The sequence below is a fragment of the Tiliqua scincoides genome, chromosome 7, assembly GCF_035046505.1.
Source record: "Tiliqua scincoides isolate rTilSci1 chromosome 7, rTilSci1.hap2, whole genome shotgun sequence".
NCBI lineage: Eukaryota > Metazoa > Chordata > Lepidosauria > Squamata > Scincidae > Tiliqua > Tiliqua scincoides.
Genome location: NC_089827.1, coordinates 23,442,736 through 23,457,325, shown reverse-complemented (window position 1 = coordinate 23,457,325; position 14,590 = coordinate 23,442,736). Strand labels below are relative to the sequence as shown.

The following is a 14,590-nucleotide window of genomic DNA, read 5'->3' as shown; positions in this document are numbered from 1 at the left end:
TGTAATCCTGGTTATTGCTCTGCTGCCTTCCCCCACAGCGTCTTACAGTGCTCCAACTTCCTTTTATGAGTTTGAGAAGCACTGCTTTAGGGGAAAAACATCTCCAAGGTATTTTGCCCTGTCAAGTCTGTTTGACCAGAGGTGAATGCAACTTATGGAATGTTAACAGCTTGATCAAGGCAAGACATATGTCCCTGGCCTGCAATTGGTTGCCGCCACTATTGACTTGAACTAGGAAAGGTGGCATATCAATACAATAGATGGGGGGTGTGGTTCTTTCCTTCATATGCTATTACATTTAAGATTTGAAGGGTATTGACTTTCCTGGAATTTTACTTTTATTTCTGTCTCATTTTCAGACAACAGGATTTACATTACACTTTGCCAAAAGGCTGCAAATTAACTTATTGGTGAAGCCTAGTCAAAAAATTACGTAAGTTTTGGCAGTGTTTCATATTGAATGCAAAGGTTCTGTATGCTGCACTGAAAATGTGTTGGAGTGGGCTTTGTAAACACTTTGCAATCAATTTCAGGCTGCTTTTATTACTCACTGGATACTAATATAACTTATATCTGGATACTAATATAACTTATATCTCCTAATACTAATTAGGATACTAATATAACTTAGATATATATATCTTATATATTAACCCCTGCTAATTGGGTTGCGAGCCAATTTCAGATGAGTCCCCATTCATATATTCAATATTTTATTTTTAATATATTAGACTTGATGCTACCATGGTATGTGACTGCATTTGGGAAAATGTTACACATCTGTACTTTTAACAGGCTACTATATATATGCTTTTAACAAAGATTATAAATGGGGCTTACTTCTGGGATAAGCGTGGGTAGGAACAAACCTAGGATTGTTAAACATTTTCCAGCTTCCATTTCTTGTCATGACATCACTTTTGGTGGGTCCTGACAGATTCTCATTCTAAAAAGTGGGTCCCGGTGCTAAAAGTTTGAGAACCACTGCACTAGACAATTCCATGGCCCTTTCCTTCAAAATGGTCTTTGGCATTCCACTGGAGACCAGGAAGACTTCAGAAGACAATTTTAGGTATTTTGCAAGTGAACAATAAAATGGTATGAGTGAAGCAGAAAAGGGGCTTTTGAGGTCTAGAAGATGCATAAGCTATATTACCACATTAACTTGTTAAAAGTGAATGTGCAGGTTCTTTTTTAAGGAAGGGGGGGGTGTTCTGTGAGGCCTACAGTTCTGAAACCAGCAAAAAAGGAGGGTGAGAAGGGTTGAACATTTCCTACTTGGCTGCCCTGGAGGTATACTTAGATTTACTAGATAAGTTACTACATAATTTCAAGAAACAGTCCACTTTCTTTCAGAAATAAAGTACTTGAATTTATCATTCAAATCTTATCATGACCATCTTTAGTCTTCTATCCCGCCTTCTCTTCCAATCAGCTTGGCTTACTCAATTTACATAAAAGGCAATAAACATGTAATGAAGCAAATGACTCTCCTTTTAGGACAACATTTTGGACTGGGGCAGAAGAGTTGCTACATAAAAGCAAACGTATTATGAAAGTGCATCAATGTCTTTTAATCTGCTTGGCTGCTTCTGCTTGGCTACCTCAATGGAGCTAGACAAGAATTATCTTAACCTGTGTTCATACTTTATTACAGGCCTTTGAAGAAGCTTGAGCAGCCCTTTTTGTTTCCTGTCTTGTGGCTAAACGAGGTTAGTCTTCTGTGTGTTCCTTCCTCCTGCCACTAGTAGATAACAAGGCTACTTATCAAAAAAAGAATCTGTCCATTGTCTGTCTTCTGATGTCCAGACCATATGTTGTCAACAATGAGGTGGCAGAATTCTCAAAGTAAGACCTGCAGAAGGCAATGGAAGCATTTTTGAATGTTCTCTGTATGATGTCAACATTTAAATAGGGATGGGAGATTTAGCATAGCCCTCTCCTTGATGTGCTAATGCCCTATCACTACTTACAGGGCAACTAAGGCAGTATTTGAGTTTAAGGCAGTATTAAATATTGTTCCCTAAACTGAATTCTTCTACTGTACTGCTTATAAAGGGGTGGTTCAGGTGTAGTGGCACAGCTAGACAGGTGCAGGGGTAGCAAATGCGCCAGGCAGCAGGTTGCCTGGGGGCAACAGTCTGGCTGCCCACCCTTTTGTGCTACTCCCCGCCACGACCGAGCAATCTACATTTTGCAAGTTGGATTCCAAGACCTGGAGGTACTGGCAGAGGCTGCAGCTGCTGGTTGTGCCAGTCCTCACAAGGGCAGCCCACTTGCAGAGCCCCGCAACCAATCAGCAGCAGGAGAGAAACAGTGCCATGTTGCAAAGGCTTGTGGGACTTGGAATTTAATATCTGAGAGGCCACAGGACTTGTGCTGTGGTCAGAGGCAGGAGGGCGGTTGGGGCTCTACCTGGGAAGGAGTTGCATTGCGCCTTGGAAGTGGGGCTGAAAAGAGTGGAGTGGAAGAAAAGAAAGCTCTTCTCTAGCTGCCTGTTGCTCTTTTCAGGGTCTGGGAGAGGAGCCTTGGTGGGGAGAGAAGACCAGGCTCACAACCCAGCCAGTGGAGGGGAGCTGAGAAGGCAGGCTGCACCTGCCCCCTTGCTTGCCAACTTGGGGTCTGCTCTTAGATGGGTTTGTTTCTATGGCAGGGGGATCTGCTTTAAGAAGCCCCTCCTCATTACTTCCCCCCCTTGTCAAATTCCCTTCCCCGATGCTTTACTGCTGTTCCTGCCACCACCACTAGAACTTCAAGAAAACCCCCCTCTTGTTGCTTTCCCTTTCTTCCTTCTCTTGTCTAATTCCCGTCTCCTATCCGGGCACTTTGCTGGCAGAGGGAGCTCCGGAGATATGCTCTCCACACAGTTCTCCAGCTGCAGCTCTCTTGCACCCTCAACACACCGGTAAACTCAAGAGCAAGCTCAAGAGTTGAGGAAATAGCTAGAATTGATCAATGCCTCAGCACACTGTAGAGGAGAAAGGGTGATATCTCCCAGGTAGAAATGTGGTTTCCGTTCTTCAGTATGGCTATTAAATCAGCAGAAATAGAGTGTACCTTGAAGATGCTGGTTTTGTGGAAGGTGTGGGGGGGGGGGAGCGGAGACACGAGATTGACCTCTGTCTCTCTGAGAGGCTGAGGCACAGCAGCAAAGGAGGAACCACCACCCTGGGGACAGTGGTGGTGTCAGCAGCTTCTCCGTTCCCCAACCCTGACTCTACCGGCGCATGCTCACTTCTATGCAGCACGTGACCTGCCTTACCTCCTGCTGAAGCCCTGCTTGATCCACACGCACTTTTGACATCACAGGGGGGGCAACACTGCAAATTTTGTAGGTTGTCTGAACTGTGCTGCCCACACAGTTAGGCTAAGAGAGCCCTAACATGATGACAAGCGGAAGAGGTGTGTGCTTGCAGTGCAACTGTGTGTGAGGACTGGCACGGTAAGTGTTACAGTCTAGAAGTGTTACTAGAAGTGTTACTTCTAGTCTCCCCCACTGCCATTAGCTGAGTTCTTTGCTGTTCTCCTCCCAGGGTTGTTGTGAGGACTACATCCAGATAATGTGCGTAAGTGGTCTGCACACTTGGCATGTGCCAAGTTGCTGTCAAAAGTAGTATGTTAAGTTGCAATTGGTTTTGCTTGGAACGCTGATGAATTTTTCCTCTTCTCCTCCTGTGCCTCTCTCCAGACGGCTATGATTGATGATAAAAAAGCAGAGTTTTTCAGAACAAATGTGACAAACAAGATTAAATTTCTCCATCTGCTGGAAGCTGTGCTCATCGCTGTTGGTTCTGTGCTGTTTCTAAGCTGCATGGTCTCGTATATAGTATGCAAAACTCAGAAGAAAAAATAAGTAAGTTATGGAAGGAGCTTTGGGGGAGGGAGAGGTTGGGATAGATGAGAAATAAAACTACTGGAGTTCCCTTTATAGCCTTCCCATGTGCTATTCATTGTAAACCTAACTACAGCATTAAGGGTCTAATCAGAAATGCATAAACTTCAGCCATTTTGGAAAAGGAGCAATAGGCTTCATATTTGAAGAACTCATTTAAAGTTGGGAGAAGCTCATTGGTTTGGTTCATTGGGCTGGGATAATTGGAAAGTGTGGTGTTGGGGTTCAGGTACTGATTATGGGACTTCACCGTGCTAGGACACCGAAGGTCAGCAGTGGTCTTTCCTAAAGATCAAGTGAGCTTTTGCCCTTCTGCTCCACGGGAGGTTTCTGTCCTCCCTGAGCTTGCCTTAGGAATCACTTTGATCAGGCAATGAGCAGTGATGGGCCCCACTGACTTCCTGCCCCCCCCCCCAGTGGACTTACCAATGCACTACTTGCTCAAAATGTTTGCCTTTTAAGCCAGGAACTGGAGGGCCCCCAATTTAGAAATGGGTTATGTCAGAATGCCAGATGCAAGGGAGGGCACCAGGATGAGGTCTCTTGTTATCTGGTGTGCTCCCTGGGGCATTTGGTGGGCCGCTGTGAGATACAGGAAGCTGGACTAGATGGGCCTATGGCCTGATCCAGTGGGGCTGTTCTTATGTTCTTAATTCAGGTATTATACTGATTTCTCTCTCTTTTTTCAGATATGAAGCTTCAGCAAGTGTAGGCAATAACCGCTTCAGATTTCAAGCAAGAGAGACAAATAGCACGGCATTGCTGGACTATGTTTTATAAGCACAAATTATCTGGAGGAAACCTGACTTTTTGTTGTTGTTTTTTTACTGCAAGGCAAATGAAGTGTGTGCCTCTTGGCGACCGGAAGCCTGTAGCTGTACGGAAAAGTCATGCTAATGCTAGAGAGACTACTATGAACTCTGAAGTTCTGTGAGCCACTTAGTAACATGATTTTCATTATGTTCTGGAATCTACCATTTTTATGCACCATTTCACCACCTCCCATCTTGGGAATTCAAGACTGGAAACAGAAGCCGTTTACGTGAAGAAGGCTTGCTGCCTCTTATAGCAAGGCCTAAAACTTGTGCTTGGGAACGGACTTGTATCCTGCCACAGAACAATGTGCAATCTCCCACCACCCCTTTCCCTCAAAAGAAGCCCCTGAAGTAGAGTTATAATCCTTGTTTTTCCAAAGGTGTGATATTTTTTCTTAAAGTGGCAAGTTGAATTGTCACAGATGAGTGTCAGTAAAGGAGTTATGAAGAAAAAAGCCTGGGTTGTCTGCGTTGTGATTGCAAGTATACTCTGCTCACTTGTTTGTGTAGATCTGAATAGGTGACTTCATCCACACCAAGTAAGTCTGTACCTTCCACCATGCCCATTGTGCAAGCCCAGAACTTGTCTTTAAAATATACCTCACCATCCCCATCTTTTGGCTGTGATGCCACCTGACTACATGAATGAGTACCACAGAATGTTCTGAGGGAGTAAGGGCAAGAGAGCTAGGAGGGCTGTGTCGGCAACAGCAAGTGTTGGCAATATAAGGAGTCGGTGACAGCAAGTTGCTCGCACAAGTTTATCTCAATCATGCTCATGTCCTGAAAGACATTGCTTTATAGCAGGCTTTTCAAACTGGGGCTTCGTGATGCCCCAGCCTGTGGGCCCTGGCCTCTGCCCCCTTAAGGGGCGGGGGCAGCCTAGAGGCAGGGAGGAGGCAGAGGTGTGATCCCCAGGATTGCGCTGCTCAGGGGGCTGCAGGGGCTTGGGTGCACTTACCAAGCCTCCTGCAGCCTCCTCAGGCTACGGGGAGCCCGGTGCGAACCTTTGGCAGGGCTCCCCGCAGCAGTGAAAGTGAAAGCGGAGCGATCGCGCTCCACTTCTGCTTTAGCGGAGGCGGGGTGCGATTGCTCCGCTTTTACGTTTGCTGCTGCGGGGAGCCCTGTTAAAGGTTTGCACTGGGCTCCCCGCACCCTGGGGAGGCTGCAGGAGGCTTGGGTAAGTGCCCCCAAGCCCAGCTGCCCCCTGAGCTGCGCAATCCTGGGGATTGCACCACTGCTTTCCACCTGCCCTGCTGCCTCCCCCCGCCCCTCACAAGCACTTACAGTGGCTCTAACTCTCCATGAGAGTTTGAAAACCACTGCTTTACAGTACTGACACTGCTCATGTGCTGGAAGGGGATAGGTGCGGACTCTGTTGGCTCGGTCATGTCGTGAGAATGGATGATGGCCGGATCCCAAAGGATCTCCTCTATGGAGAACTCGTGCAAGGAAAGCGCCCTACAGGTAGACCACAGCTGCGATACAAGGACATCTGCAAGAGGGATCTGAAGGCCTTAGGGATGGACCTCAACAAGTGGGAAACCCTGGCCTCTGAGCGGCCGGCTTGGAGGCAGGCTGTGCAGCATGGCCTTTCCCAGTTTGAAGAGACACTTTGCCAACAGTCTGAGGCTAAGAGGCAAAGAAGGAAGGCCCATAGCCAGGGAGACAGACCAGGGACAGACTGCACTTGCTCCTGGTGTGGAAGGGATTGTCACTCCCGGATTGGCCTTTTCAGCCACACTAGACGCTGTGCCAGAACCACCTTTCAGAGCGCGATACCATAGTCTTTCGAGACTGAAGGTTGCCAATACAATACAAATGTCTGACCTCACTGCACTATAGATTTGCACCATCTTGTATACTCTGATGTTTATTATCTCTTGTCCCCTTGCCTTTTGGACTCATGCTGATTTTATTCACTCTTGTTCTCAGTCAGACATAGCTTGACCTTGACTGCTCAGGGCTGTTCTCCATTAGCAGCAGCTTCTGCACTACTTCCCCTAAATCTCCAGTTTCTTCTACATCTGGGATTTTTTTGTCAGTGTTTCCTTTCCACATGCATTCAGTACCTACTTTTTATCATACACCTACGTGAGTAACAGCAAGAATGCCTTGTCAACTGAGATAAAAGCAAAACTATCCTATCCAGCATAACATACTCAAATGAATACAACTTGTTTTGAACTGTGATTTTTACTCTTTCTATACCTACAGTTTTGTAAGCTGACTTGGGTCCCCTTGGGGCAAAAGGTGGGGTAAAAATGCAATAAATAAAAAATAATAAACATGATATTTTGCAAAACTCCTACCCTCTACTAAAGCCAAAAGTTGCCTTCTCTTTAGAAAAGGGCACGTGGTAATGGCACAACTTCCTTCCTCACAACCCTCTCTAAATGGCAAGAAGGGGCTGTTTCAACTGTGTAAAGACTCATTTTTTCAGGTGCATTGCTTATGAGGTGAGATTAAAAAGGAACCCAAATGGTCTTAAAATAGTTTGTGTGTTGCAAAATCCAACAGCAGGTGTCTGGATGTGACTATGAATTTGCTTCCCTTCCTTTAAACCTGTTCCACCCTACTGAAAATGCACAGTGTGTATGTAGCAGGGGTGTACTTGCACATAACTTTTTTTATAGTGTCTCCTTGCTTTCCATATCTCTTCAGATGGGAAGCCAGGTGACCATTCCATAATGCTTGGCATTTTCTACAGAACATCTCAATATGCACTACTGTGGTGATCCTTGCTAACCTTCCAACAGGGCTATTGCAATATTCTGATCTTGCCAATGGAGGAGGGGTAAGCTTAAATAACGGGTGACCATGGCCAAAGTGGCCTCTTAATTTCTAGAGGCTGATTTCAAGTTATCTTTCCCCTGTACAATGTTAAAGGTGACATACACTACATGCCTGTGCAGTTTGTATCAGTTTGGGTCCTGTTGGCTGGCATTCAAGATGTTTGCCTCAGTGAATTCATTAGGAAAGTTGCCATTAAGCAAACACTTGATAGCATGATGGCACTACTGAATTGTATGTATACTAGGTCACACTCAGTCAGGAAGAAGTGTGAAAAATCCATGGTCTAGGAAACTACCACCAGATGGCAATGCTGTATTTGAAGTCCTCTAGTCTGCAGTCGATTCAAGAGCTTATGAATCTGCCAAAAGGTCCCATTGTCACTTAGAGTAAAATGAGGTTGGAGAATCTAAAAAGGGATATGTAACTGGGATGTGTAAATTCTAGAGGCAGTACAAATAGTATTTTTATGGCAAGTTGGTCAGCTGCATAAGTTGTCCTCTGCTGGTGTTTGAATACAGAGAGGGGGCCTCTATTTGAATATTTTGTCTGCAGGGAAAATGGCATACAGCTTATAATCTTGGCATGCACTTGTGCCAGAAGCGTGCTGCTCGACACATTGTAGGCTTGTTTGACGCAGCATGAGGTTTACCCCAACCTCCATGCAGTTTTTCAGCTGACTTCCTACACCTTTCTGTGCCCAGAAAATATTGCAATGATCTTTAGGTGCTGTAATGTGACTTGCTATAAAAATCATGATTTTCCTGCTTTCTATACCCAGCAGTTCTGAAACTAAATTGTATGCCACTTTAAACTAGGGGTACTTCCAGGCAGGGTGTGGGTTCAGAGATGGTCCCACCATTACCCATTGACATATTTTATTGTCCCATTTATTTTGCCACCTTTATTAGTGGAGAAAATCCGACTCCCTTGAGATTCTCAGAACAATGCCTACATGCATGTGGACTCTTTAGTACTACTGCTTGCACACTCTTTTTAGAAAGGTGCATGCTCAGATTCAACAAACAGAAGGAGTAAAAAGTGATACAGTGCAGAACGAAACTTGCTCTTCTCACAATCGCATGCAAAATTAGAACAAATAGGGTGCTATATGAAACCTGTCTGAAGATGCCCTGGGATGTGCTTGACTTGACATAACTTATTATGGCCTCCTTCAGATCCACACCTGTTTCAGTTTTGCTTGTAAAAGTTTGGCCAGATGGTTATCAATGCATTTCCTTTATGGCAGTGATTCTTAAACTTTTAAGCACCCGGACCCACTTTTAGAATGACAATCTGTCAGGACCCACTGGAAGTGATGTCATGGCCGGAAATTTTTAACACCCCCGTACAACAAAAATCTAATCAATTAAGTAAGCAAATTAAAAGATTACAATAAATATAAGTTTTTAAAAATACTCAAGAACCCTCCTAACGTCCCCCCTAGCAGTTGCTAATCTAAGTCCCATTTACTATCATTGTTAAAAACATATATGCTGTAGCCTGTTAAAAGGACAGATCTGTAACACTTCCCCAAATGCAGTTACATGCCATGGTGCCATCAGGTCTAAGATATTAAAAATAAAATACACCTTGAAATGAATGGGGGCCCACCTGCAATTGGCTTGCGACTCACCTACTGTGTCCCGACCCAGTTTGAGAAACACTGCTTTAGGGAAAGTCTATTGGAGAGTACCAGGCACAGTTCTCCAGCAATTAATTTGAGCCTTTCTCGGCTTTCTCAGGTGCTTGTAAGCAAGTCTGCACAATTCCTGAAACAGAGGAAGTGGTGTGATTGTGTGTGTGTGTCATAGATATGTGGACTGCATGGTTTCTGATGTGATGTTTACATTGGACCCATTTAGGCCTGGTGAAGATTTGTTTTTATGAGTAGGTTTCACCCTGTGGCAGCCCACACAAGTTATGGCTGATTGCATAGATTTAGATACATTATTCATTATGCTTGGAATCTAAAGGCAGCATTCGGTGTTGGAGAAATGTGGGACCTGCTGTATATATTTCTACATAGTTGGAAATCCTCCTTCCCACTAATCACATATCTGAGTCCGATATCAGTGCTGACTGACTCATTTGATGGTGAAACAACCACAAATTTCTAAACCCTCTTGGGAAATATCCTGCTTTTCCTAGAACTCACCTGAGAGTTGCAAGGCTTGCAGTTCTATTTTCCCATTCCAGTCTTATCGCAGGTGTGCATCATTTATCTACATAAGGACATAAGAAGAGCCCCACTGGATCAGGCCATAAGCCCATCTAGTCCAGATTCCTGTATCTCACAGCGGCCCACCAAATGCCCCAGGGAGCACACCAGGTAACAAGAGACCTGCATCCTGGTGCCCTCCCTTGCATCTGACATAGCCCATTTCTAAAATCAGGAGGTTGCACATACACATCATGGCTTGTAACCCATAATGGATTTTTCCTCCAGAAACTTGTCCAATCCACTTTTAAAGGCATCCAAACCAGATGCTGTCACCACATCCTGCGGCACGGAGTTCCACAGACCAACCACACGCTGAGTAAAGAAATATTTTCTTTTGTCTGTCCTCCCAACACTCAATTTTAGTGGATGTCCCCTGATTCTGGTGTTATGTGAGATTGCAAAGAGCATCTCTCTATCCACTTTATCCTTCCCATGCATAATTTTGTATGTCTCAATCATGTCCCCCCTCAGGTGTCTCTTTTCTAGGCTGAAGAGGCCCAAACGCAGTAGCCTTTCCTCATAAGGAAGGTGTCCCAGCCCAGCAATCATCTTAGTCGCTCTCTTTTGCACCTTTTCCATTTCCACTATGTCTTTTTTGAGGTGTGGCGACCAGAACTGGACACAATACTCCAGGTGTGGCCTTACCATCAATTTGTACAACGGCATTATAATATTAGCTGTTTTGTTCAATACCTTTCTTAATGATCCCAAGCATAGAATTGGCTTTCTTCACTGCTGCCGCACATTGGTTCCACGCTTTCATCGACCTGTCCACCACCACCCCAAGATCTCTCTCCTGATCTGTCACAAACATCTCAGAAACCATTGGCCTATATGTGAAGTTTTGATTTTTTGCCCCAATGTTCATGGCTTTACACTTACATTGAAACGCATCTGCCATTTTGCTGCCCATTCTGCCAGTCTGGAGAGATCCTTCTGGAGCTCCTCACAATTACTTCTGGTCTTCACCACTTGGAAAAGTTTGGTGTCGTCTGCAAACTTAGCCACCTCACTGCTCACCCCTGTCTCCAGGTCATTTATGAAGAGGTTGAAAAGCACCGGTCCCAGGACAGATCCTTGGGGCACACCACTTTTCACCTCTCTCCATTGTGAAAATTGCCCATTGACACCCACTCTCTGTTTCCTGATCATCAACCAGGTCTCAGTCCAGGAGAGGACCTGCCCGCTGTTAAAACTAATCAGTACTGTGATCTTTCTTTCTTTTTGATCTTTCTTTGTCTAAGGGCTCAATTCTAACTCCTCAGTTTTGCTTCCTGGCACAAGAGTTATTACTTCCGCTCTCGCAAAGAGAGCATTGGGAACCTCGGCGATGTGGCTCACTGTGCAGCCTCCCTTCATGACTGCCTTGCACAGTTTCTTGGAGAGGTGATGCTGGGGAGGATGCTGCAGCGTTGGTCTCTCCCACATGTCATGGGATGTGTAGAGATTCTAGTTCCCTGTGTGCACTCCCTCTTCCCTCCCAGGTGCACCTGGGAGGCACCTGACCTCCCAGGTGCTTATTCTGTACAACAACTAAAGGTACAGGTGTCCTATCCACTTGCACAGAAGTAAAATTAACAGAAGTAATTTTTTTCTTGGTCTGGCTCCATTCTAGCTAAGAGCTAAAAAAAAATGGTAGAGGGGACCCCACAAAAGTGTTTCCAATTGGGCCTCGCTTCGACAATGTGCCCTCCAATTGGACGATGTGGAAGTGGTGAGATGTTCCTTAGCAAAGGATTGATGGTGCTGCTGTTTTCAGGACCAATGGAAAAAATTTTCAAACCTTGATATTCCACCTTGCTGAAGCCTCAAACTATAAGCAGTAACCAAACCAGGCTGCAATCCTAACCACACTTTCCTGAGAGTAAGCCCCATTGAACAAAATAGGACTTACTTCTGAGTAGACTTGGTTAGGATTGTTGTGCCCCCAAATGCTCAACTTGAAAAGAAACCATTAAAATCATCCCAACTATAGAACTAGTCAACTATAGAACTATTTCAAACTAAAAGGGGATAAACTGAATGACTTAAAAGCTTGAGAGGACACTGTCCACTTTGCCTGGTGCCTAAAATATAGCAACTTGGGTGAAGTTGCCTCAGGCGAGAGTTCTATAATTTGGGTATCATCACCAAAAAAAATCTCACCCCTGGTTAGACCAGCTGTCTAACCTTCAGAAGACAGAACCACCCAACAAAAAGTCTCTAGAGATCCTAATGCACTGATAGGCCCTTGTGTCAATTAAGTATTACTTAGCCTGTGTTGTCACTTCATATACAATGAATTTTTAGCGTTCCTTTCAAGATGCAGTGTAGAGCTTCTAGAAGATAAGTGGAATTTCATCACCTCTCTACCTCTAAGATACTATTATTAACACACAACAAACTTGTGGGGAATACGGAGGTGTTCTGTGAGCATGTTTACAATTCTGATTTCATTACCAAAATATGCTGTCAACTGCACAAAGAGTTAAAAACTTGATCCCAAGAGAAGCTGAGCTACATGCACCACCCTTGCACATTGCAAGGAGAAACAAGGTTGTAATTTACACCCTTTATCCATCTCATCGTTCAGTGTGTAGGCTTGACTTCCACAGTGAGTAATGTCAGATTATTTGCTCTGTTCTGTATATACCTGTTTTCAGTGCACCTGTTCTCTCTGTGGTGCCTTGTGCTTTTAGATTATGGTCCAGAGATGGAGATTAGGCTCCTGGATGGATCTTCTGCACGGAGACCAAAATACCTTTTAGTACCTTCTAACTCTGTTCCTGTGAAACTATTTGGTATTTGACTAAATTGAGGCCAGCTGATTTCATGGGAAATGAGCATTGGAGAGGGTTTTCAGTCCTGCTTTATCTAGTGCTGCTTAAAATGCCAGGAACTAAGAAGCTTAAACATGCTGGCATCTGCTAAATAACACTCTGGGGGGAAAAAAAACAAAAACCTTCTTCCTTTGGCGAGCAGCGTACATGTTTGTTTGGCCAAGGATTTTTTTTAAACAGACCAGCTTTTAGCATCTGGAGTAGTGGGAGTCCAAAACAAATTGTATGCTACGTGAATTGTTTAGCTCTGGCGTGGTCATTTGATTCCTGAGAAATGAGCACATGCAGCCCATGTAGGACAAACTTGTAACCCCTAAGAACGGCTGTCTAGCAAACACCAGCTGTAGGGTGTGTGAAGCCAGCAGAACAAGGAGAAAAACCCCCAAAGCTGTGTTCACAGCTGCATTAGCACTTAGTAATGGGAATGCCTTTCAAACACAGACCAAGGCTACCCAGCAGGAATGAGAAGATTTGGGACTTGAAAACAGGAGAACATGACCTGGATGGCTGACAAGTTGAGTTGTGTCATTCAGCTGTGACCGCAAAGCTGCCTTTTCATTTGGTTGTGTCTGGGCATCAAATTCCTCCTAAATTGATCTTGCTTCTGGGGTGGGCTTTGCCTGACGGAGTTGTGCGACACTTTCAAGGAATGAAAACAGTCTTGAAATGCATGTTGCACACTGCACAGCAGTCCCACAGCAGTCCCCACTTGACCAAGCGCTTAAGCACGGTCACTGATTAGCTCTGGAATTGGAGCTACAGAGAAGTTCATTATGCTTAATCCTGATCTCATAATAATAACCAGTATTTGTATACCGCCTCTCTTGGTCATTGGATTTCTCCTTTGACTTTCATACATGATGGCTCACATAGGCAGGCTTTCTCTATACCCCTGAGGGTTTTATTATTATTATTATTATTTGCAATAACAAAGTTCTAGTCTGGTATCACATCTCGCTGCAGGTGGCTCCCACACTAAGTGACAAGCAGCTCCTTCTCTCACTGAAGGGCATCCGAGACGGCTTCTTTGCTCTCACCAAAGAGAAGGTGGAATAGCTCAACTCAGCTTGTCGGTCACTTCTCAAGTTCTCACCGCTCACGGTGGCTTCTGGTGATCTCGAGCTGGAGACCTTCAAGTGCTATCTTGGAGCTTAATGTCTCTACCCTGTAGACCAGTCCTCCTGTCCACTTTGAGTATCAGAAAAGTGGTATATAGATCTTTCTATATTTTAAAAATCTTTTAAATAAATTGTAATTGCTGGTACTCTGCCCCAGAGGTCTCCACACATACGCCATGTAGAACCTCTACCTTACTGCCCTAATGGTGGAGAGCAAGGGTGATGCACCCCACCTAGCTAGGCAATGGAAGAGATGGCATCTCATGTCATAGCTCACTGATGCTGTATAAGTCTCAATTCTCCCCTGCCAATACTGATCCTTCAGTATTATCAAATGTGTCTTTGAACTGAATATGAACTGTGTTTCCTAACTTCCTTTCCCTTTTGCAACAGCTAATAGCACTGATTGTTTCCGTCTGAATATCAGGTACTCCAACCATTGGTGTCACTAGCCCAACACTCATCTAGAGATCTTTTGTTTTCCAAGACTGCACCATTGCCTTAGGATCACTTCTCACAGAGTTCCAATGGAACCCCCATGGGGGGGGGCAGGTAATGTTATGAACATGATGCATACTCCTAAGAAAGATGCTACTAATGCTGCAAGTCTAGTCCTTGTTACTTTCTCTACGTTTCTCCTTGCACCAGTCAGTCCCCTCTGGCTTTGCAAACTCTATGGCAGACAGTGAACCAACTAGTACAACTAGACACTGGCTATTTGGCTGTCTGTTAGATAACCTGCTGTTAGATAACTTGCAATGCTGCAACAGATCTGCTGGGATGACTGGCAATTCCACTTGGGGCATCATCTGAAAGAGAAGCACCCATCTTCAAAACTATGCAGTAAAACTTTTGACCTGCTCACACTTTTTTAATAGAGGGAGATCTCTTCTTCTCGCTCTAGCTGTGTTTTACCTCTGCTGGCCTCA

General features: G+C 44.7%; 1 protein-coding gene across 10 annotated transcripts in view; it reads left to right on the top strand.

Annotated features, from left to right (window-relative positions):
- Positions 1-5,162, top strand: part of CD36 (CD36 molecule (CD36 blood group)) — a 103,697-nt gene extending 98,535 nt beyond the window's left edge. For all 10 annotated transcript variants that reach the window (XM_066633081.1, XM_066633084.1, XM_066633076.1 and 7 more), the window contains exons 11-14: positions 360-433; positions 1,658-1,712; positions 3,689-3,853; positions 4,582-5,162. In XM_066633081.1, coding sequence (XP_066489178.1) covers positions 360-433; positions 1,658-1,712; positions 3,689-3,853 — 294 coding nt within the window. In that variant the 3' untranslated portion in view covers positions 4,582-5,162. The remainder of the gene's footprint in view (positions 1-359; positions 434-1,657; positions 1,713-3,688; positions 3,854-4,581) is intronic.
- The last annotated feature ends 9,428 nt before the right edge of the window (positions 5,163-14,590 follow it).